The 24,023-nt window shown below is 40.9% G+C and overlaps 1 protein-coding gene across 6 annotated transcripts in view; it reads right to left on the bottom strand.

Annotated features, from left to right (window-relative positions):
- The window catches only part of CDK16 (cyclin dependent kinase 16), a 110,784-nt gene that overhangs the window by 26,905 nt on the left and 59,856 nt on the right, over window positions 1-24,023 (bottom strand). For 3 of the 6 annotated variants that reach the window (XM_033924338.1, XM_033924314.1, XM_033924348.1), the window contains 11 exons: window positions 23,378-23,511; window positions 21,173-21,298; window positions 19,257-19,313; window positions 17,200-17,314; window positions 16,958-17,052; window positions 16,596-16,658; window positions 13,919-14,042; window positions 9,869-9,989; window positions 8,982-9,079; window positions 3,397-3,502; window positions 3,147-3,189 (listed from right to left, as the gene is read on the bottom strand). In XM_033924338.1, the coding sequence (XP_033780229.1) occupies window positions 3,147-3,189; window positions 3,397-3,502; window positions 8,982-9,079; window positions 9,869-9,989; window positions 13,919-14,042; window positions 16,596-16,658; window positions 16,958-17,052; window positions 17,200-17,314; window positions 19,257-19,313; window positions 21,173-21,298; window positions 23,378-23,511 (1,082 nt within the window). Of the gene's footprint in view, window positions 1-3,146; window positions 3,190-3,396; window positions 3,503-8,981; window positions 9,080-9,868; window positions 9,990-13,918; window positions 14,043-16,595; window positions 16,659-16,957; window positions 17,053-17,199; window positions 17,315-19,256; window positions 19,314-21,172; window positions 21,299-23,377; window positions 23,515-24,023 lie in introns of all 6 variants that reach the window. The other 3 variants (XM_033924321.1, XM_033924306.1, XM_033924330.1) reach the window with 1 other exon arrangement.

The following is a 24,023-nucleotide window of genomic DNA, read 5'->3' on the forward strand; positions in this document are numbered from 1 at the left end:
GATCACATAACTACTCTTATCTTCCAACTCTGCTTGGTCATCTCCCCTCTCCTTCAAAAAACTTCTTATTTCATTCAGCAAATCACAAAATCTTTGCAGAAATTTGTGCCTACTTAGCCACTTTACATCTTTGTGCAAAATGATTTCCGCTGCCCCTTCATCAAGAGTAAGACTGAAAAGCTGTCTTTGAAGTGATCTTCCACGAAGTGAATTTATAATTTTGAAAGTGATGTCCATAACAGTCTTTGTATTGAGTCTCTTGCTTGCCCAAACTTGCTGGTGAATGATGAAGGTAAGAAAGGAAATCTGGGAAGTCGTCATGATTTCTACAGAGGGCTATGAAACCCTTAACCTCACCTGTCATTGTTCTTGCTCCATCAGTAGTGATGGAAACAAGTCTATGCAATAGAAGATTACACTTTGTCACAAAGGAATGGAAATAACTGAATATTTCTTGACCAGTAGTTCTCCCTTTTAAAGAAATCATTCCCAAGTAGTTCTTAACACTGAAGTCTTCAAAAGCCATCCGTATAAAGACTAGAAACTAGGCTATGTCTCTTATGTCTGTAGATTCATCCAGTTGGAGTGAGAAAGCAACACAATTTTAAACATCCTCCAACAATTGTTCAGTTGTGTCTCCACACATCTTTTCTATTCGCCACACATTGGTGTTTCTTGACAACTGTACATCTTGAATAGCAGCTATGATCTCTTTCTTATTTTTAAATCCTTCAAAAAGATTGTCAGCTGCTTTAAGAAAGCAATCTTTTGCACATTCCCCTTCAGTGAAAGGTTTGCATTTCTTTGCGATCAGGTTGCTAACCTTGAAGGATTCTATGGTTGCATTGACTGAATGTGACCTTGGCTTCACCATCAACTGTTGCTGAGTAGCCAATTTCGATTTAAGTACTTTGAGCTTCATCTAACGAATTTAACTTTTGGGTGGAAAATCAGCATCAAAAGTATTGCTATGCAGAGCCTTATAATGATGTTCCAGATTACCCTTTTTGGGCAAGGATACTGGGGCATTACAAATTAGACAACAACACTTGTCTTTCACCTTGATGAAGTGGTCCATTTCCCATTCATCATGAAAGTGGTAGATTTTGCTCTTCTTTGGAACACTCATCTTCGTTATACTGAGGTGGTTGGATATAAGAAGGCCAAATCTGCTCAGCTTTAAACTGACTTAATCTGGTCCAAAACTGTCATTGTCCCAAAGTATTAAAGATCAACAGGAACTGAAGACCTCTGGATGATGTGCAATACAAGGATTGGAGATGCCAAAACCATAAATGCAGTTCTAAAAGAAAAATAAGAATTCATCATACTGGCACCAATAATCAAATACCACCAAACAATCATCAAAAAAACTCAAACATCTGTCCAGCAAACCAGATAAAATCAAATACTGCCAAACAAGTTCAAATACCACCACACGCGATTTAATAAATTCTGCACACAGTGTAGAATCAACGCAAAGGCTAGGCAAAATAAAATTGCAGAGGCAAGCAAAAGTCACAGTGGTTTGAACCAATTCGAAGGCAAGGCTTAGGTAAGTTAGAACAAAACTGGAAAAGCCCGCCAAAATCTTGATACTTTGTTGTATCTGCCTGAAAACGTTTAATGAAAGCGAACTATAAAGCGACCAACGGCCAGCACACGACACAACTAATACAGTAAGTGTATTCAGGTAAAGCCTGGGCGAATGAATATTGCCTGGTATATAACAGACTTCTAAGGGGTGTTGGGGAGGGTAGGAATGGGTGATTCTGAGAGGCAGGAGACCAGGTATGATGCCGGAACTATAGCATATTGTCACGGGGCGTGGGCGGCAGCCCCCTAGGGTACCCACAAACTATTGGCACAAAAACAACAAGTGCCCCCAATACACCCGCAGGCAAGATTCACGCAGGCAGGGAAAAAAGACAAGCAAAGGATCAGAAGGGTGGCAAGCCCTCAGCAAACAACCTGCTGGCACGAGCTCTCTCCTAGAGACAGGGCGAGCTGCTGGAAAGATGGAGTCAAGTGGGGCTGGCGATCTACCTCTGACCCCTCCGCGATCTACAGGTAGATCGTGATTTACCTATTGGACATGCCTAACCTAGAGCATGTGAACAAGGTCAGCGTGCCCTAAATGAATACTTTGTTACAAGATGTGCAATGCACTAAAATAGAACACCCCCTAGCATGTGATAACTAAGTTATTATTGTTGCAAGGGAAAATTACTAATGAAATGAGATTATCAAGAAATCATGTGACTTGAAACTAACCAATAGAACATTGCTAGAGTATGCAATTTATCATTGGACTTTAATGAAGCAATTGTAATTCATTTGGAAGATGTACCAACTACGCATGTTTAATAATGAATTAATTGATGATGTCATAAGCCCAATAAGATAGCAAGTTACTTGAAATTTGGGGAGATTCTTGGTTGGTACCCTACCAATTAATAGGACACCAAAAACTCCCAAGGCCTTGAATGTTTAAACTACACTTTTATGTCTGGTAATTATTTCCTTGGCCTCCTCCAGAGTTGGAAGAAAGGACTGAGGGGCTATGAAACCTGTTCATGTAGTTATTCAGAGCAAACAGTCTAGAGGGAAAACACAATAAGCCAAAAAGAGGGATTGGCTTCAAGTTTCACGTGCTGCAAGCCAGTTAGGCTTTCGAGATATTCAGGCTCAAAACACATGAGAGGCATCTGCAAGCCTTTCTTCATTGGATAGAAAAGTATCTCATGCATATTCAGCATGTAAATTCTGGAAACCCAACTGAGGACTGAAATTGCCAACCCTTGGTTTAGAGCTACCACTCCAGGGAAGCAGTCTTGTAGAAAGCAAATGGTTAGAGGTCTGGCTTTAAGAGTGGCAGGTTAGAGCAGGAAAGGGAGATTTAGGCTCTTTCAAATAGATTTATATCTGCCTACAGTATATTCAAATGCTTGTTATTGTCTTGAGAAAGAATAAGGACACTGTCCCTACAAATCTGATTACCTGATTATTTGGGATGATCTAGGACAGGATGTTACAGCGGCAGAGGAAGACTGCATATGACAGACAAATGTGAAATGCTATCCACTTTAACTCCTGAAATACCAGAGGAAAGAAAAGACCATCCTAGGAGCAAAACATTCTCTCACCTGAAGCAATAGAGATAAGAGATCTGAGCCTTCAAGATCCAACCTGTCAATAAAACAAAGATTAGAGGAAATCAAGGGGAGGTTCCAGCACCAGCAGATTCTTTTCTGTCACTATCTCCTTTTTGTTAGGAATATCCAGCAGGTCTTTAATTTCAAGGGCTGAGCTGTCCTCCCTTCCTCAGGGCTGGGGATATACAGAGGGGTCTTAGTCTCTAGAGCGGTCACTCGCCCTGTGCTAGAGTATACAGACCTAGGAGCATGTTTCTGTATGGGATCTGGGTAGTATTTAGGATATTTGCAGCTTTTAAAATCTTTGTTGGACATAATTCCAGGCCATGTCTCCTCAGTTGGTGTACCTGATTGTGAAAAGGGAAGAAAAAATTTAACAGAAATCATTCATTGCTATGTTGCTATATTCATTTAATGTAATAGCCTACCACTAACAATCTAAAACACATCAAAGTGTTTACAATATGAAATCTTTGCATAAAAATTTTAAATACATTATTATTTAATTTGAATAAAAACATCACACTCTCTAAATGCATGTACAAACAGCCAACCTTTCAAAGGTTCTTTAAAACAAAGATAGCATGTGTTTCCTCATATAATACCTGGGGCAAATCATTCCACAGTTTTGGCTCTGTATAACTAAACGTCTTTTTCTGGTACATGCTAATTAAACCAAATTCACAGATGGTGGCTGCAGCAGATTGAGCTGAGATTATAATGCTCTGCTAGGAAAGCAGAGCACTATTACACCTGCCAAATAATACAGAAGACCTCTGTACGAGCTTATGAACCAATGAGATGCCTTAAATTGCACCCATGCCTCAACAGGAACCCTGTACAAACTGTTAAAACAGAGTGCAAGTTTCTTCCAGCTTATTAATAACATTATAGCCACATTCTGTAATGTCTGCAACGTCTTCAAATAATCATAAACCCTAAATTCAGGTACAAAGAAGGGCAATAGTCAGTTCTAGATAAGATTTAGGAATGCACCAGCAAAGGTGATTTATCCCTAGATCCAAAAATGCATGGAGCCTATGCAACAAGATGCTAGCAAAAACAAGAAATCTCTTAAGATATTGATAATATCACATCAAATATTACTCCAAAACTTGTCAGATCCTCTGAAAATACTACTGGAGAACCCACTATATGAACAATGATTTTAGTTGTCTTTGCTAGTGTAAAATCCAGAAACTCCTAGTTTTATCCTGGATTCAGTTTTTTCAAACATTTCTTCCATAACTAAGCCTCAGTCACAGATCATGCCAATTTCTCTTTGATCATTAGGTATAAAAGAATTAAAAAGCAATTGAATGTCATCAGTGAAAAAGTGGACCTCAGTACCACATTTCACATTCTCCTCTGCCAGGGAAGCCAGTTGATCATTCAGCCACAGGTAAAAAATGTATACAATAAAGTCTTCTTTAGATTTAGACAACTTAGAATAATCTGTCAATGTGTTTTGGAAAATCTTTTTATCCTACTGGTATAGAGCTTGATCCTTACCCAGTTAGATTATTGTCATTCCATTTATAATGGGGCAACACTTGATGAGGTTTTGCTAGTTTTACCAGTGTGGCTACAGACAGATAACAGTACTGTGTAACTGAACTAAAATGGTGTAAGTATGACATGTGGAAGCATAGACCAGGTATCTCTTTTCAAATTATATGGATTAAATAAGACTACAGGTGAGATTTGGAGCAGTGGAACATAAGAACATAAGAATTGCCGCTGCTGGGTCAGACCAGTGGTCCATCATGCTCAGCAGTCCGCTCCTGCAGCGGCCCCTAGGTCAAAGACCTGAGCTCTAACTTAGTCTAGCCTTACCTGCGTACGTTCTGGTCTAACAGGAGCTTGTCTAACTTTGTCTTGAATCCCTGGAGGGTGTTTTCCCCTACGACAGCCTCTAGAAGAGCGTAGCAGTTTTCCACCACTCTCTGGGTGAAAAAGAACTTCCTTACGTTTGTACAGAATACTTTTGTACAGAATACGTTTGTACAGAATACAGAATAACTTTAGAGAGTGCCCTCTTGTTCTCTCTACCTTGGAGAGGGTGAACAACCTATCTTTGTCTACTAAGTCTATTCCCTTCATTATCTTAAACGTTTCAATCATGTCCCCTCTCAGTCTCCTCTTTTCAAGGGAGAAGAGGCCCAGTTTCTCTAATCTCTCACTGCACAACTCCTCCTCCAGCCCCTTAACTATTTGTCGCTCTTCTCTGGACCCTTTCGAGTAGTACTGTGCCTTCTTCAAGTACGGTGATCAGTGCTGGACACAGTATTCCGGGTGGGGGTCGCACCATGGCCCGGTACAGCGGCATGATAACCTTCTCCGATCTGTTTGTGATCCCCTTCTTAATCATTCTAAGCATTCTGTTCGCCCTTTTCGCCGCTGCCGCCGCACATTGCACAGATGGCTTCATTGACTTGTCAACCAGTACTCCCATGTCTCTTTCCTGGGAGGTCTCTCCGAGTACTGCACCAGACATCCTGTATTCGTGTACAAGATTTTTGTTACCGACATTAATCACCTTACACTTATCCACGTTAAACTTCATTTGCCATGTCGCGGCCCGTTTCTCGAGCGTGTTTATGTCCTGTTGCAGGTCTTCGCAATCCTCCTGCGTCTTCACTACTCTGAATAACTTCGTATCATCTTCAAATTTAATCACCTCGCTCGTTGTTCCAATTTCCAGGTCGTTTATAAATATGTTGAAGAGCACAGGCCCAAGCACTGAACCCTGCAGCACTCCACTGATGATGCTTTTCCAGTTCGAATATTGTCCATTTACCCCCACTCTCTATTTTCTATCAGCCAACCAGTTTTTGATCCATATGAGTATTTCACCCCCAATTCCATGGCTCGCAATTTTTCGAAGTAGTCGTTCATGTGGGACCTTGTCAAACGCCTTCTGAAAATCCAGATATACAATGTTGATCAGGTCACCTTTGTCTATCTGCCTGTTTACTCCCTCGAAGAAGTGCAGCAAGTTTGTCAAGCAAGATTTTCCTTTGCTGAAGCCATGCTGGATGGTCCTCATCAGATTGTGTCCGTCAAGGTGGTCAACGATGCGGTCCTTTATCAGCTCCTCTACCATCTTTCCCAGTACTGAGGTCATACTCACTGGCCTGTAGTTTCCCGGATCTCCCCTCGAACCTTTCTCTAAGATCGGTGTAACATTCGCCACTTTACAGTCTTCCGGAATCCTTCCCAATTTGATCGACAGATTGGTTATTAGTTGAAGCAGTTCAGCTATAACTCCTTTCAGTTCCTTGATTACCCTTAGATGGATGCCATCCGGTCCAGGGGATTTGTTGTTTTTAAGCCTGTCAATCTGCCTGCATACCTTTTTTAGACTGACCGTCAATAAGGTGATAAATTGAATCCACCTTTATTCCATACTTAGGCCTATTTATGATGTCAAAGGTTGTTAACTGGACTGTGATAGGTAACTGAACTGAATAAAATGTAAAACTTTTATAGTGACACTGATACAAGAACATTTTATAAGAAATCATGTGATTATTGTGTACATGAAACTTATGACCAGTAGCTACAGTTATAGTTTTGAGAAAAACAGATTTTAAGGATCTGGAAGAAGTTGTCAACAGGAGGAATTTCATAAAATATGAGGGTCTTTAGCTAGAAAGGAAGTAAAGCCCAGATGTTTTCCAACTGATAAGGAAGTTGGTGAAAAATAACAGATTACTTCATGTAAGTTCATAAGGGCAGAGAGAATTAAGACATTGTGAAGCTCAATTTTGCCTTCTACTGTTAAATATCTTAATTACATTATACAGTTATATGCAGGGAGAATCAAATTAAAGTTGGAAACAAGATTTAGATATAATTAAAAATATATTTCTAATGGATGATAATTAAAAGATAACCCCTTTTTACAAAACTGTGCAAGAGGTTTTTAGCGCTGGCCAGCATGCTGAATGCCCTGACTGCTCCAACGCTCATAGGAACTCTATGACCATCGGACCAGTGCATAGCATTCAGTGTGCCAGCTGGCAATAAAAACCTCTTGTGCGGTTTTGTAAAAGGGGTGGTAAGATAGGAAGTAAACTCATTATATAGTACTTCAGAGAGATCTTACAAAGTGCTGATTAAAGAAACATTGCTTGTTAATGAACTAGGGTAATAATTATATATGTGTGTACATTAACTTTCTAACACAGAGATATGATAATGTACAAGCTTGTAATGTAATGGAAGTATTAAGATATAGTATTGTACTAAGATATAGTAAAAGATATAGGACTCCTTTTACGAAGGTGCGCTAGCGGTTCTAGCGTGCGCTACATGCTAACGCCTCCATAGAGCTTGCGTTAGTATTTTTGTGTAGCGCGGGATTAGCGCGCACTAATCTTCAGCGTGCGCTGAAACCGCTAGCGCACCTTAGTAAAAGGAGCCCATAGTAATAGTTATGGAAGTACTAAAATATAGCAATAGGGTAAGATGAAATAAGGGATAAGATAGATAATTACATAAAAGCAATTTAAAGAGGAAGTGTTGCTGTTTTCCAACAGTCAGCTCTTAGCTAATATCATATGATTTGTCATGCTATTCTGTTATCAAAGATTTTAAAAAGTAGATGTGATGTAAAAGGAGATATAAATGTAATAGCCTGAAAATTAAACTCTGGGGTATAGAGACAGAAGAGAATGACAACTATACTCTCAGACATAACACTGTATTTTACTTACCATCTTTTATAAATAAATCAGACACTGAATCATTATATTACAGCCTTTGTATTTAATTAATTTGTAACTACAAACTGAGGATCCTTTCCTTTCAGAGGGATGCTCACCCTGAAAATTTCTCTCCTGTTCCACTGATCAGATTTAGCAGCTCCCTGGTCACACTTAAGCTACTAAAGCAAACTCAGCTTCTTCAGAACATAGTTGTAAGATGGATTTAAAAAAAAAATAATAAGATACAGTTGAGCCACTTCATTGTTTCTAAGACTTCACTGGTTGCCGGTTCATGCGTGGATTGTGTTTAAATCATGTTTCATTTTTAAATTTTTAATAGAGCAGTACCTAGATATTTAACTCATTTAATACCAATTTTATCAAGCAAAAAAAAGCCTTTCGCTATTATCTACAACTCATGCCACAGCCAGTTCTTCTCCACTGTTCTTTACAGATTCTTCCAGAGTCAGTGCTCTTCCATCATTTTCTAGAACTCCATCCCTGCCAGTAATTCTGTTGTGTTTCATTCTATTACAAGCATTATCATCTTTGCATGAACGATGGATTGTTCATCTATTACTACTTGATGTCATACTGCGAGATAAGTACTCAGATTTTTTTATCTCAAAGCTTGTTTTCAATTTCTGAAAAAAGTGTACGTAGAGGGGAAAACATTGTGGGAAGTTGTACCCCAAATTAAGAATGTAATGTAGCAATTTTTATTGCTCTACCAGTATGTTGGAGAGATCACAGCACTTTCTCACTGTGTGTATTTTTGCACTTTAAGTTTAAAACACGTTTGCACAAAGGTCAGGGGATGTAACACGTTTAAATAACCCTTGTGGGTTTGCACAGCTTACAACTCATTTCTGCAGGGTTTGTCCCCGATAAATTGAGTTGTGCTAACTGAGGACCTTGCACAAAATTAAATTAATTTACTTAATGTTAATAATTGTCCCTTTGTTTGGGGAATTTTGTGCAATTTATGAAGAATTTTGTATTGAACTCAGATTAGTCTATTCTTCAGCAGTTTTGGGGTTTTCACCTTTTTCATTCTATTACAAGACATTTGGAAGGTAAAGGCTGATCTCATGCTTATTTTATGTTTTCTCACCAAGTGTTCGAAATATGAAATGTAGTTGCTCCTCAACTGTTGAGCCTGGAAAGAGGGGTCTTCCTGTTATCATCTCATAAAATATGCAGCCAACACCCCTGCAGGGACAATGGACATGTTACCTGACATATAATTTTCTCTTACATCAGTCTCTCTCTCCTTTTCATGAGAAATAAACCAACTAAATTCCACATAAAAAATAATGAGGCATGAAAATACGAACTTCTTAATTCAAATGACTTTCTGTTTGACATAAAAATATAAATCAAATGAAATTGAACAGGGGAAAAAGCCTCAGTGTACAGCTCGGGACTTAATGTCCTCACAAACCTTATCAGTGCCTCCTCATCGGCATAACCCTCCCTCCAGTTACAATTGAAGGGCTAAACTCTAATGTAACTCAGTTCAATTCAAATCATTACAAAAACTTCATTCAAATCAATTCAATAAATGATTAAATAAGCTGACAACTTAACTTCAGCTTGTGCTTCAATCTTCGATTTTCTGCATTTGTTAAACTCCAATGCTCGATGCTGAGTTACATTAGAGTTTAGCACTTCAATTGTAACGGAAGTTTTTAATGCCGGTGAGAAGGCACTGATAAGTCCCAAGCAGTGCCTTGAGGCTTTCTCCCCTGTTCAATTTAATTTAAGTTATATTTTTTTGTCAAACAAAAGTCATTTGAATTAAGAAGTTTATATTTTCATGCCTCATTATTTTTTATGTGGAATTTAGTTGGTTTAGTGGTCAAAATTTGAGTTCCACGAGTTTCAATTTTATTTATTTAAAACGTTTATATACTGCGGTTCACGTAAAAAAACATACATAAAAATTTGACTATACAAACACAGTAATTTCTGTAGTGATTTTTCAAATCTTAAACTTACCACATGTCTATTTGCGTTGAATACTCGATGGACCCCAGAAGTATGTCTGGAGGACGGTACCAGAGAGTCACCACTTCATTAGAGTAGGTCTTGGTGGGGATTGATTTGGCCCGGGCAAGTCCTGAGAAGGCAAAAAAGCCGCAGGTTATTCCACTGCCAGTCATTTTATTATGGAAATGATCAATTATCACAAGCATCCTCTTCATCATTACCATTGCAAAGTATTCATCAACAATATTATGGAAGCACAACTATAATCACCTAACAGTATCATAACTATGGCTCTTATTCATCATTATTGGCCTTGTTACCATTCAAACTATTCATGTCAATATCACAGATGTTATAGGTCAAGCAGCCTGGAGGACTAGCATTTCAACAGCATCAGTATAATCTACGGCATTGTCATGATTATTATTACGATGTACACCCCTATACATGCTGCTCATTATATCACAGATCTTATCATTTATACCCCTCAAAAATAGTTCACCCTCAATGCTATTTCCACGCAAAACTATTATTTGCATCACCTCTGTCATCTACAATGCCACAGTTAGCTCAACAGGATCACAGTTGCCATCATCTCTTGTCACCAGGGCTTAACTTGTACACAACAAGGAAATGGAAGAGTGGAGCCAGAAGAGTGAGAAAGCCAAGGACAGGTGTGAACTGTGCAAAGGATTGGGTGAGGCCAGGGCCAAGTGTAAATTGTTATGAAACCTCACGCATATGTGCAAACACAACACACTCTCTCCTCTTTATCTTCATGAAGTGCTGGCGGGCAAAGGATGACTGGGAGTTGAGAACTAATGGGACTAGGGATGGAGGATCACTGCAGTAAAGAAGAGGAGGAGAGTAGAGAAAAATGGGGGGGGAGGGGGCTTTTTCCTTCTCCTTGTGGTCCAAATCCTATCTCCTGTGCCCTTAAGTCTGAACTGTCATGGCTGGTTCTATTCATGAAAACACCAGGAACCAGAAATGCCCTTCCATACATACAGCAGCCCCCTTTCTCTTCGGGTTGAAGCCTCCGCTACTCAGAGGCTGCCAGGATTTTAGGAACAGGCTTCAAAGTGCTCTGGGAAGGGGGGAAGAGTAGACACTGTGGATGGCTGGTAGGAGAAAGCAGGAGAATACTGTTCTCATAATGTGTTCCATGTATTACAAACAGCTAATCCAGTCCAATGTCCAAAAGACACAGGGCTTTTCCTGACTTTCCAACTATTTATTACAAATAAGTAAACAAGTAAATTACTGCACATGGTAGTTTAAGCAAGAGCTTTGCCCAGACAGGATGAGTCATTGAAACTGGATGCTGATCATTCAGACGACAGGTGTCAGATTGAAGGGATGGATATTGAATGACTGAAGAGATGGATTTAGTTAATTGTGAGTGAAGGATGTTGGCTTTAGGTAAAATGAACATTGGGCTTCAGGATAAAAGGAGGATGCTTGCTTAGAGGTGGAAAGGGACAGAGAGAAGCTGTGGATTATTTCCTCCTAAGCCCAAGATGGAGAATTCTGCATTGCAGGGATGGGTGCAAAGAATACCCATATAGTTAGGGAGCTGTGGGTTAACCAATAGGGTCAGTGCATACATTTTGGGTTGAAGCCTGAACCTTAGAGCAGTGTTTCCCAGTGACAGGAAAAAATTGTTCACATATAACAATTGACCTATGAAAACAGGGAAATACAATTCTAGCAGGAAGTTACTGCTTGCTTGTCTAACATGCTGCAAAACAAATGTGTAAATATACACACACAACAGACACTTACTTTCCTGTTTACCACTACACAGTTTAGGTTCTCTTCTACACCCATGTCTGAAAGACAATCCAATGACTTTCCTAGATGATATAAAAACATAGGCAACTGAATCTTTGGGAAGGTTGTACCAAAACTAGATCGAAATGGAAGGCTCCATTTGTAAATAATATTGTCCCTTTTTATCCTTTAATAAAAAGATTTAAATATAAAATCATAAGTGTTTGAGGTTTGTGCAAGTGAAGACAGAATCCGTGGAGATTGGGTGGGGACAGAGATGGAGCCTGTTGGGACGGGACAGGGATGGGGACAGTGCCCATGGGGACAGAGCTTGTAGGGACGCGGACAAACTTTGTCCCTGTGTCATTCTCTACCAGAGATATCAAGGATGCCACCTACTTGTTTTCCAGGATTTTAGGGAACTGAAATATTTTATTCAACTGTATGACTATTTAACTTTTTTGTAAACCATATAGAACTTAATGGTTATGCGGGATAAGAAACCGATTTTTATGTTATGTTATGTAAAATGCAGATAAATCCTCTCCTCCAGGTGCTAATTTGTTGGACCCGAAGGGTCTCTTTCTGGTTCCTCCAGCCATGCTAAGGAACCCATTGAATCCAAGAATCCTGTGTCATCACATCCTCTTCCAGGGCTACCCTAAGCCTTTTGCAGAGAAGGGCTGTCTCTGGGCAGCCAATCTGAAGAGTTGTCCCTCAAAAGATCCCCTGTTTCCAAGTCCTTATTAACACAGAAGACCTGGATGCATCAACAAAATAAATTTCAGGGAGAAGCCCAACCCCAAGTAAGGACCTGCCCTTGTGCAGGAAAAATTGAGGAGGCTCTCTCTCGCCAGATCTTCACAGGGTTTAACACTGGGGGCTCATCCCCTGAACTCTGCTACACAGCTGTGCCAGACAAAATGGTAGCCAGTCCCCAAATAATCACAGCTTCATCCACTCCAAATACATTCTTCATTAAAGTTGTTCCTTCTGCACTTCCAATGTGGGTAGATCCACTCAGGCGACTACAGCTGGTACTGTACTTTGCTGGAACTATAAACCTGCCCATGTGTCCTCTCAACACCTCCATGGTCCAGCATATCAACCTGAGTTGACTCTTTCTCTTTGGTGGCAAGTGTCCTTGATTGCTCTCTCTCACCTCTTTTTTGCTTATTTGTTAATGAAAACTTTATTGCCTGTGGGATGCTTAATCTCATGCTTCTGGCTCCTTCCCAAGAGTCGGGGAGGAGGTCAGAAGGTGCTGCAACAAATGCTCCAGATTTGTACTGGATGGAAGGGGAGCAGATGGACCTGGCCCCACTGGTTTTTGCACTCACAGGCTCTGTAGATCCGCCCATCTAATCCTAATTATTGTAAAGTCTTTATCCACTGTCTCTCCTTTTCATTCTTACTTGCTGTAAACCAAGTCGAACTTTATTGTTATAAAGATGACACGATCTATAAATTCAAGTTTTAGTTTAGTTTAAACTGCATAGATGTTCTTCTATTGTGGTATATCAAGTGTTAAATAAACTAGGAAACTTGGTCATCTTTTTTTAATAGTCCACTTTAAGGGTAGCAAACCAACCCTGGCTACTCATAGATACTTCATTGCCACAGACCATACACAGACTGTATGTCTAGTAGCACTGTAGAAATGATAAGTAATAGCAGTAGCCTACCACCTGCTGGAGATTGAGAAATACTGGCTGGTTGTGGGCTGCACTGTTCCCTCTAAAGCAGGGGTGTCAAAGTCAGTCCTCGTGGGCCGCAATCCAGTTGTGTTTTCAGGATTTTGCCAATGAATATGCATGAGATCTATTTGCATGCACTGCTTTCATTGTATGCTAATAGATCTCATGTATATTCATTGGGGAAATCCTGAAAACCTGACTGGATTGCGGCCCTTGAGGACCGACTTTGACATCTGTGCTCTAAAGAATGTTGTTATGAAAGCATTGACTCTCAGTCTCCATCTGCTGGTAGGAAAGTGTAAATCCACATGTCTGGATTGGTCTGGAAGGATGAAAAGGAATCAATCTTGCTATTGCTGTGTATTTAGTTCCCTTTGTTTTAGCTCTATTCTTTTCGCCACTGGTTATTCCAATAGGAAATATTTTTAGTCACAGGAATTGGTTTGGTATACCTAAAGCTCAATATATGGCGAACGTGGATTTCGTAAGAAGTTTAAAAAGGAATATTCATGCAGCATCCTGCTTTCAAAGATATAGAGTAGGGCTGAGAGAGGAAAGGACCGGAAAATCTGAGACACCCCAAACCTACCAAAATCTGCTAACTTCAGCTCCCCCTTTTCATTGATGAGCAGGTTCTGAGGTTTGAGATCACGGTGTAGAACCTTCCTTCGGTGGCAATATGCTAGCCCTCGCAGTAACTGGAAGAGGAACAGCTGGGAAAGATATGAAAAAAAAATGCTGAGGTCCCTTAATCTGCCTCACTCCCATTATAAACCCTAGAAATATCAAGTATTTGCAGCTAAAAACTTCTTTGCTACTGGTAGTACAAGCTGACATAGAACCATTAAACACACTCAGAAGAATGAGATGATGACACATATAGTACCTAACACACTCAGAAACGATGGACAACAGCATATTATACAGCTAAGACTTGGGGAGCTATTATTTTATTTTATTTATTTAAAATATGTATATACCACCTGTTACCTAGCAGTTTCCAATTAAACATAATATAATTAAGACAAATATTATTACGAAGACAAGAACATCTTACTTTATATCTTCATTACTAACTGCTAAGAAATCTAATATAATAAAATGCTAGGCCGCGCATGCGCACTCCCATCTGCGTGCGTCCGTTTTCCGTGAGATGTAGGGCACTTTAGGTAGAAGTGCGCATGCGCGCTTACGTCACCAGCTGCCGATGCCTCCACAAGCCGGGACCGTAGCCAGCCGCCGATCTCTGTTCCTCCAGCGGGCAAGCGGGCGGGCAGGGGGGTGTCTCGGAGGAGAGGGATCGCGGCCGCTCAGCGCCCCCACCGAGGAGCCCAGTAACTTTCCGCCCCGGATCGGGACCCGAGTCCTTTGCCCCTCCCTTCCCTTCCCGCGGATCCGACTACCTTGGCGATTCAAGCAGAGTGTGCAGCAGTCTTCACACGCTGCTTCGGGCCCTTCCCTGATTTGCTCTGCCGTGTCCCTGATGATGTCATCAGTGACGTGCCAGAGTAAATCAGGCCAGTAGAAGGACCCGAAGCAGCATGTGAAGACTGCTGCACATGCTGGAATCGCCAGGTTCGTAGTCTGTACCGCGGGAAGGGAATGGGGGTAGAGGAAATGCTAATGCTGCTGCAGGGAACTGGTGTGGGGGGAGGGAAATGGAAGGGGAGGGAATGCTGCTTTGGACAGACAGACAGAGGGAGGAAGGGAGATAGAAAGAAAAGAAGAAAGACACAGGGGCAGGGAGATACACAGAAAGACAAAGGGGATCAGGGACAGAGACAGACAGAAAGAAAGACAGCGGGAGTCGCGTCAGGAGGGGTGCGGGATGCGGCAGAGGGAACTTTTCCAATGGGTGCAACTGGGCGGCTGTTGGGAACCTCTGATCATGGGCAGAGCAAGGTAAGTGTATCATAGGGATAAGAAGGAGGGGGCTGAAGAAAAAGGAACGGAGGCCTAATGTTGGACAGGGGGAGAAGGAAAGAGGTGCTGCTGGACAGGGGGGAGGTAAAACAAAGGGAGAAGGGCTGCTTCTGCATAAGGAGAGCAGTGAAGGGGTGGTGGTGGACACAGGGGAGGTAAAAGGAAGGGAGAATGGACAGGGGGAGCAGGCAAGGGGTGGTGATGGATAGCCAAGGAAAAAGAAAGACAGAAAGAAAGAAAGCGGATAAGGAGAGAGAGAGAGAAAGAAATAAAGACAGACACACACACATATATTCTAGCACCCGTTAATGTAACGGGCTATAAGACTAGTATTACATAAATGCATTAACAAATAACTGTGTTTCCAGCAACTTCTTCAAATGTACATGATTAGTACAGAGTCGCAAATTCCCTGTTAGTGCATTCCACATTTTCACTCCAGTTATTGAGAACATCGTAGCCCTCGTCGCAGCATAGTGCACTCCCAACTCCCTAGCAAGACAGACCCAGAAGCATGGGATGGCTGAAACATGATTTTGATACACCTAGCAGGAGGAAGAAATAGGCTTATTTTTGGGATAACATGTCCTAATTGACCCTGGGACTTGTTGTTGGCTTATCAAGGGTAGGCTCTAGCCATGCAGCAAGTTGAGGGAGATCATCCACATAAGTCAGAACAGGAATAAGGGTTTACTGAATCTAATCTAATCTTTAATTTTATATACCGATTCATCCCAGCAGGAGGGCTCGACTCAGATAACAAAATATTAATAAATTATAGAAGAGATTAGAACAGAAACTATGGACTCCTTTTACTCAGGTGCGCTAGCGTTTTTAGCGCACGCATGAAATGACCACACGGTATGCTTCTAGAATAACGCCAGCTCAGTGCTGTAGTTAAGGTCTAGTGCGCGCTATTCTGTGTGTTAAGGCCCTAACGTACCTTAGTAAAAGAAGCCCTATATCTTTTAGGCCAAAACTTTATCTTTCATGGTTCATTATTTGAAAAAGGAAAATCATTAGTAAATTTCTGAAATAAGTATGTCCTCAATGCTTTACAAAAAGTGGGTAGATGAGAAAGAACTCTAATTATAGAAGGAAGGTCATTCCAAACTTTTACAAATAAAAAAGAAAATGATCAACAAAAATTGGCTATAGTTTTAATTCTTTTAACAGCTGTATCCCACAGAAGAGTTTACAGGGTTAGCTTTGTATGCTAATTCTGTTCGATGAAAAAGGCACCAACTAGCTGCCTGTCTAGGAACCTTTAAAAGCTAAGTGAACGTTGACTCAGATTTAGCTGTGGGGAGGCAGAGCTGGATATCTATCAGTGGAACACAAACCTTCACATTATGTAGGCTGATGACATTTCTGCAGTCCTCCATATATTGCTTCAAGTCCTTGTCCTAAACCAGGGGGAGACATACAAAATAGAACACTTATCTTCCATGACCACCATTCATTCAAGTGTAATCCAGTGATCCACCTGATTCTCTCCACTCTACCAGCCCTCTCACCCTGCGTAAATCAGACATATAAAAGCAATTCTGGATTCAAGTTTTAATCAAATGAACTATATAAATCCAGTCTATTCATATGAATTGCAGACATAAGTGCTACAGGTCTGATCACTTCCTCCCTATAGTCAATTAAGAGTTTGACAACCACAAATTACAACCGTGCAATCATTGTACAACGTACTCACCAGATACTCAAACACTAGAGTCAAGCACTTCTCTGTGTGAATGATATCGTGTAGGGTAACAATGTTAGCGTGTTTCAGATCCTTCAGCAGAGACACTGAAAGAAAAGCACCATTACTTAGATTTTACAAGACAGCCTTGCCACAGTCCCATCCCCTTCCTTGCTGGGGATATACAGAGAGGCTGTGGTCTCACTGTCTTTGCATGTCCCCAGAGAGGCTGTAGCGCACAAATTGGTGTGTACCTTCCCGTATTGCTGTGCAGGGGGCGCCTTCCTCGTGCTCCAGGCGTATCTCCTTCAGGGCCACCAAGTTGTCAGTGAGCTTGCTCTTCCCCTTATACACTGTAGCATAGGTTCCCTGAGTGAGAGAGAGATACGGTGAAGATTAAGAGTGTGCCATTTATGGAGGTATTATATTCTCTCTACAATGGGGGAAATTCTATAACTGGGCACCACCGTTTGGGTGCTCTGATGCTGTGTGCACAGATTTGGAATACTCGCGGAAGTTAGCGGAAATACATGTGCATACGCCAGGTTTACATAGATGTAAATAGGTATGCCTAAATGCGACACTTATATGTGTAACTTACACTATTCTGTTAGTTAGTTATGTACTGTAAATTGGAGGCATGCAGCCCCCCAGTGATGTAGCGAGGGTGAGAGGCGCCTTGGGTGGTGGTGCCCCTCCCCCACCCTCATCTCCGTCCTCTGCTCCTTCCCAACCCCTCCCGAGGCGCAAGCACACCCCTTTCCTTCCCCCGTACCGCTCTAATTTTCCTGACGCGAGCAGCATCATATGCGATGGCATGCAGGACAATCGGCAGAGAGGAGGTACAATGGACAGGGCAGGGAGGAGGAACAGGGTGCAGAGCCTGGCGGCCTGGCGGAGGCCTACAACAAGTCCGGGAGGGAGAGCGGGTGGGCACTGGCCCAAATATAAACTAGGACCCCCCATTTTGGGGCCAAAAATCTCAGTTTATATTCGAGTATATACGGTAATCTAATCTAATCTGATCTTAATTCTTATAGCCTGCTAACTCACCCCAAAAGTTCGAAGCAAGTGGCTTTAGCTGCTACTAAATACAAAGTGATATAACATTAATAACCATCCCCTACCAAATAAGATAAAAATAATGAAAATATGTATGACAAAACAACTCATCAACTTGTAAGCTTCCTCAAAAACTTATTAAACAAGAAGATCTTTAACACAATCAGTCATACACCTATCTCCCAGAGGATTTTTCCATTCAAAGGAGCATGATAAAACAAATGATGTATGAAATGGTCTTTTCAACCAAATACCTTTTATAGCAGGGAAGCTGAATAACAACTGATTAGAAGAACATAAAAAAATCATCTAAAAGTGGGCTAAAAAAAGCAAATGGGTCGTATAACCGGTGGCTAGACCAGCTATTATTCTAGAAGCAAACACAACAATTTAAAAAATAATCCAACACTGTACAGGCGGCCAATATATAAGTTTAATTGGTAAAGGAGAGGCTCTATTAAATTCCTAAGTCTTAAAAAATAAGTTTGGCTGCTGTATTTTGCGATAATTGTAACTTAAATCTCAGCTTAATAGATGAGAGTCCCAATAATTTGATTGCACCACAATCAATGGCTGAACTAACAAAATGTATCCACTGTGTGGGGAAGAGAATTAGGGCCCCTTTTATCAAGCTGCACTAGAGGTGTTTAGTGCAAGCTGGCGCAGTAAATGCTCCAATGCTCAAAGAATTCCTATGAGTGTCGAAGCACTTTCCTTGCAGGGCCATGCTAAAAATCTCTAGCACAGCTTGATAAAAGGGTGTGTGGGGGGGTGAATTAGACCTCTAGTGGTCAGTACTTAGAAACAACAAGATGCAGAGAAAAACTGAACTGGAGGCCCTAAGAAGCCAGACTGCTTGTATTACAAGCAAGGAGAAACCAAAACAGAAACGCAGTCTGTGGAACAGAAAAATATCAGAGATGTACATTTCCCAAAGCTGAAACCGAAAATATTTCCAATGAAAGAATGAGCAGGAAAAACTACTGTTTAATCTTGGAGGAAACAGGAGAAACAGCAGCAAACTATTTGGTGTCTGCCACCAGGCCAGAAACGTAATCATATAATACTGGGAATTATCTCTGCAATTATCCTTTAATGGAGTAATACAGAATGATATAATGGCACGTATTAATTTGGCAACACATGTGGCATGTGAAGATTATTTCCCAATTAGGAGCTTTGACTCTGAAAGACAGAGAAAGACACACACACACACACAGACAGAGGGCAGCAGGGAGAGAACAGGTACCTCTCCCAGTTTATTCAGCTTCACGTAGGTCTCCAGTTTTCCAAAGCCAATCTGAGACTGCAGGGGAAAAAGACATGAAGAGGTGAGGGCTTTCTTATGACCAGGGCTTCATAGCTCTGTAGTCACACACACCACACGCGGCAGATATACCTGCACACCACAATTACACACCAGGCAGCTACACACATAGGGCCAGATTCTGTAAACGGTGCCTAAACGGAATCCACTTACATAAATGGCGCTGGGCACCGTTAAAAAAAAAAAAAAATCACGACTAACGGTGCCTACCGCAAAACATAAATGCCTGTAATGTAGCCCAGGGTTTTACTGGCCTACACGGCAGACGCCTAAGTTCTTTTGAGAATAGTTTCATAGTTTATTAAAAATTTGATAAAACGCTAATCATAAAATTCTAAGCGTTGTACAGTAAAATAAACCATAAAATAAGGGCGACGAACACCAAGTAAGAAAAGGACATACGGTAGAACTAACTAACTAATCTTGGGTGGGTATCGCGAAACAAAAGGTGAGGAGGGAGAACTATAATATTAAGAGGAAAGAAAACAATGAAGGGAAAAACGAGGAGGGGAGGGAAGGAGAAAGGGTGATGAGAAAAAAAGGCATCAAAGTAGCAGAAATGGATAAGTTACTCGTAGGCATCATTAAAAAGGAAGTATTTTAAACTTCTAATGGCGCCTAAGGTCATCTCCACCCCTAACCATGCCCACTTTGACCTTAGGCACTGTTAGACACCTCCTTATTTAATTTAATGTTTATTAATTATAACTTTTTTCACAAGTATAACAACTTCTTTAAGGAAATACAGAGCCATAATCCAACATGAAAATAAATCTAAGTACAAATTAAGAAGTAATAACAATCTTATGGAAGTAACTCTTCCTTAGACCACAAACAGAAGGAAAGGAGGAATAAGTTTAAGTTTATTAGGATTTTATATACCGCCTATCAAGGTTTTCTAAGCGGTTTTACAATCAGGTACTCATGCATTTTCCCTATCTGTCCCGGTGGGCTCACAATCTATCTAACGTACCTGGGGCTATGGAGGATTAAGTGACTTGCCCAGGATCACAAGGAGCAGCACGGGGTTTGATCCCACAACCCCAGGGTGCTGAGGCTGTAGCTTCAACCACTGCGCCACACACCAAGAGATAAGTTACAGGAAACTATTTAGGAAAAGGCTTAATACGTCAAACCCCCCAGTTACTAATTATTTGAACCGGACACTCCATCTCTGATAAACCCCTTGAGGTCCAAAAAGGATCTTAGCTGATCGGGCGCATAAAATATATATTTCAAACCCATACATTTAATAATACACTTGCAGGGTTAGGTTAACATGAAAGTAGCACCCAATTTCTTTTCTCATCTCTCATTGCAAGAAATAACTTGCGCCTTTCTTGGGTTAAGTTAGACGTGATTATGATGCCTTCTTCCTTTCTTGGGTTAAGTTAGATGTGATTAATCATAATCACATCTAACTTAACCTTCCTTTGTAGGAGCCTACTGGCGCATACTTATTTTTTTAACACATTTTTAATTGTTTTAAGATGGCGTAGTCAATTTCTGCGCCAATTAAAATGAGTTTTAAGTTTATTAAGGCTTTGATATACCGCTTTTCAATTCCAAAGCGGTTTACATTACATATCTTTAAAAACTAAAAACAACAAAATTGTAAACATAATAAACATAAATACATAGGTAGACCAATCTCATAAACAACTACAAAAGACACAAGAGGGAAAAAGGAGGGGTTACATTGCTAAAATTAAAAGCAATTAAGTTAGGCGGTGGCACACAGCCTACCACTGCCTACTGCCATCCAACTTACAGCACTGTTTATAGAATCTGGCATAGTACAGATACAGCCTCTAGGAAGGGGTGGGGTCAAAACTCACCAAGGACACACGACGGAGGCGGCGGCTGAGCGGTCCATCAAAGGGAGGACTGCTGAGCCCCAGCTTCTCCAGATAGCCCTCAGGAAGCCGGATATCTGCCGGCAGGGAGAGACGCTTGTTAAGGTCCTGGAGGAGGAAACATAGAGGTAAAAGCTTGCCAAAACTTAGGCAACGGAATGAAGCATGCTAAGCGCAAATTCAAGAACAGCAGTTGTGGACAAGTCTGCATTTACACTAGAGAATGACACTGTGACAGAATTCATCACCGTCCCCCGTCCCCACAGATAACCAACCCTGTGAAACCATCCCGTGTCATTCTTTAGTGTCCTTCTACATCAGCATTCTTTAATGCAAGGCCTGAGGATCAGTTGTAGTGCCCACACATACTCTGATTCTTCCCTCTCTCCTTAAAGAATGATATGAGGATGGTTTCCCATGGTTATCTTCAGGGATGGGAACAGTGATGAATTTTGTCACCGTGTCATTCTCTAATTTACATGGCTAACTTTATGCACAACCAGCTTAAAGTCTGGTGTTGGCCACACCTAACTGTAGGCAGTAAGGGGTGTTAATACTAGTATTCTAGAACCTGTGCAAGAGTGGCCTGTTCCATAGATCTTTTTGGACCCCTGTTAGGTTACATAAGTTAGACAGTTCTAAATCTAATAGATGCTGGCACTGTCATCTAGACATAGGAACAATGGATCACCTGTTGTTCTATTGTCCTTTGATACTCAGCATCTGGAAGTCAATATGGGGACAGATTAACCTCATACTGGAATCAACAATCCCTTTGACGTATGAGGCAATTATATGTGAAACATTGCTGCATATCAAGCCTCCTATGGATCGCTACAAAGGCAAGCTTTTCTTAATTATGACAGGGATTGCCATGCAAATGATAACCCATAATTGGAAAAATTGCGACCGCCTCACCTTTCCATTTTGGTGGGCCAGTTTATGTTTAGGTTTCAAATACGAAAAGATGAATGCAGATATATTAGGGAATAGCAAAATATTTAAATTGGTTTGGGGCCCGTTGACATCCTTTGTTAATTCAACATAGTTATCTTTGTTTGAAATTTAGTTTATTTTTATACATATCCAGGATGGGGGGTGGGTAGGGAGGATATTTTTCTGGTTCATTTCTTGATTAAAATGTTGGATAGGAGTGATATTTATTTTCTGCACTGTTATTAATGGAATTTAAGTACTTATTTGTTATTAATGTATATATAATTCATGGCACTTTGTATAAGCTTTGAAAATTAATAAAGATATATATATATATATATATATATATATATATATATATATAAGAGTGGCCTAGTAGTTAGGGCTGCATCCTGAAGTTTTGAGCTGGATCTCAGCCTGCTCCTTATAACTCTGGGTAAGTCATTTAATCCCTCCATTGCCCTGGTACTACAGTTAGATTGCGAGCCTGCCAGGACAGATAGGGAGAATACCTGATTATTGTATGTATTGTAAACGGCTTTAGGTAAATCTAAAGGAGGTTAATAAACCCCAATAAATAAATTACCGACCTCTTGAAGTTGCATGCTCTGGGATTTGAGCGTGCAGCTTATAGAATAGCAACTAAAGCTAGTTATGTATGTAATTGGTGTCAATTATAGCCAATAATTAGCTGCTAATTCCAATTAACAGCCAATTACTGTGCTCAACTGAGCTTATTCTATAACCTGAAGGTGCAAGTTTGCATGCTGGTTGGAAATTTGAGCACACAAGTTTATAGAATTAGAGGGATAGGGCACAATGGGAACAAAGCAGAAATGACTTTGAATGCTAAATTAAATTTCCCTGAATACTAACTCAGAGATTTGCAGCAGTGACAAAGCTGTATGGGCTGGTGAAGGAACACTGGCTACTGGAGGAGCTATAGGCAATGGTGGAGGAGTACTTATTGGGGGTGGGGGTTGAAGGAATGGTGAAAAAATGCTGGCTGGGAGGAGCTGGAGGGAATGGTGCTGGTTTTATGAGATGGGGCATTGGAGATAATAGTGCAGGAGTGTTGGCTGAGGGGAATGTTGGAGAAGTGCTGATTGTGGACGGATTTGAGGGAATGGTAGTGATGGCACTGACTTTGGGAGAAGCAGTAGAAAGTGCTAGAAGGGTACTAGCTGTAGGGGGGTTGCAGGGAATAATGGAAGAGTGCTTGTAATGGAATCTGTAGGGAACAGTTATTACCTCAATGGAGATTTTCCTCGTACTGCCATTGCGCATTCTAACGCAGACAGGAGAATGCACCTCATCGGAAGATGCCCCTGAGGCATGGTCACTCTCTCCATCTGAGCCCATCTTCAGATCCTCCTGAACGATTTCTGCTTTTCAGATGCAGAGTTATATGGGTTGGAGTATAGTGGAAGACAGAAGAGAGACAGAGAAAGGAAGAAACAGAGTTCAGACTCAGATTTTTCTGTTAAGGGCAAAACAACTTGTCTTTGGTCTCTCCTCCATAGATATGATGCATTGTATGTGCTGGTATCAACTTTCCTATGAGAGGCTGAGACTGCAGGAACTGTAAACTCCCCACATAGCCAGCACCCCTGCACCATACCACCAGCATCTCCTGGCTGGGAGAGGCTGGAACTGCAGGATTAACTTCTCTGACTGAGCAAGAATTGGCTTTCTCTCATCATTTTTATCTCACATAAAGCAAAAGATTGATTATATCCTGTGTAACACTGCTGTGTTGTACATTCACTTTTTTTTTTATTCCTGGGTAATAAGTGTTTTTTCTTAATTGCCTATGCCACAAAAGTACAGAAAATGGCTAACATCCCCCTCAAACTTTGCTTTTGTGACCAGAGGACACTGAAATTTACCTTTTTCC

Source organism: Geotrypetes seraphini, chromosome 1, assembly GCF_902459505.1.
Source record: "Geotrypetes seraphini chromosome 1, aGeoSer1.1, whole genome shotgun sequence".
NCBI classification, from domain to species: domain Eukaryota; kingdom Metazoa; phylum Chordata; class Amphibia; order Gymnophiona; family Dermophiidae; genus Geotrypetes; species Geotrypetes seraphini.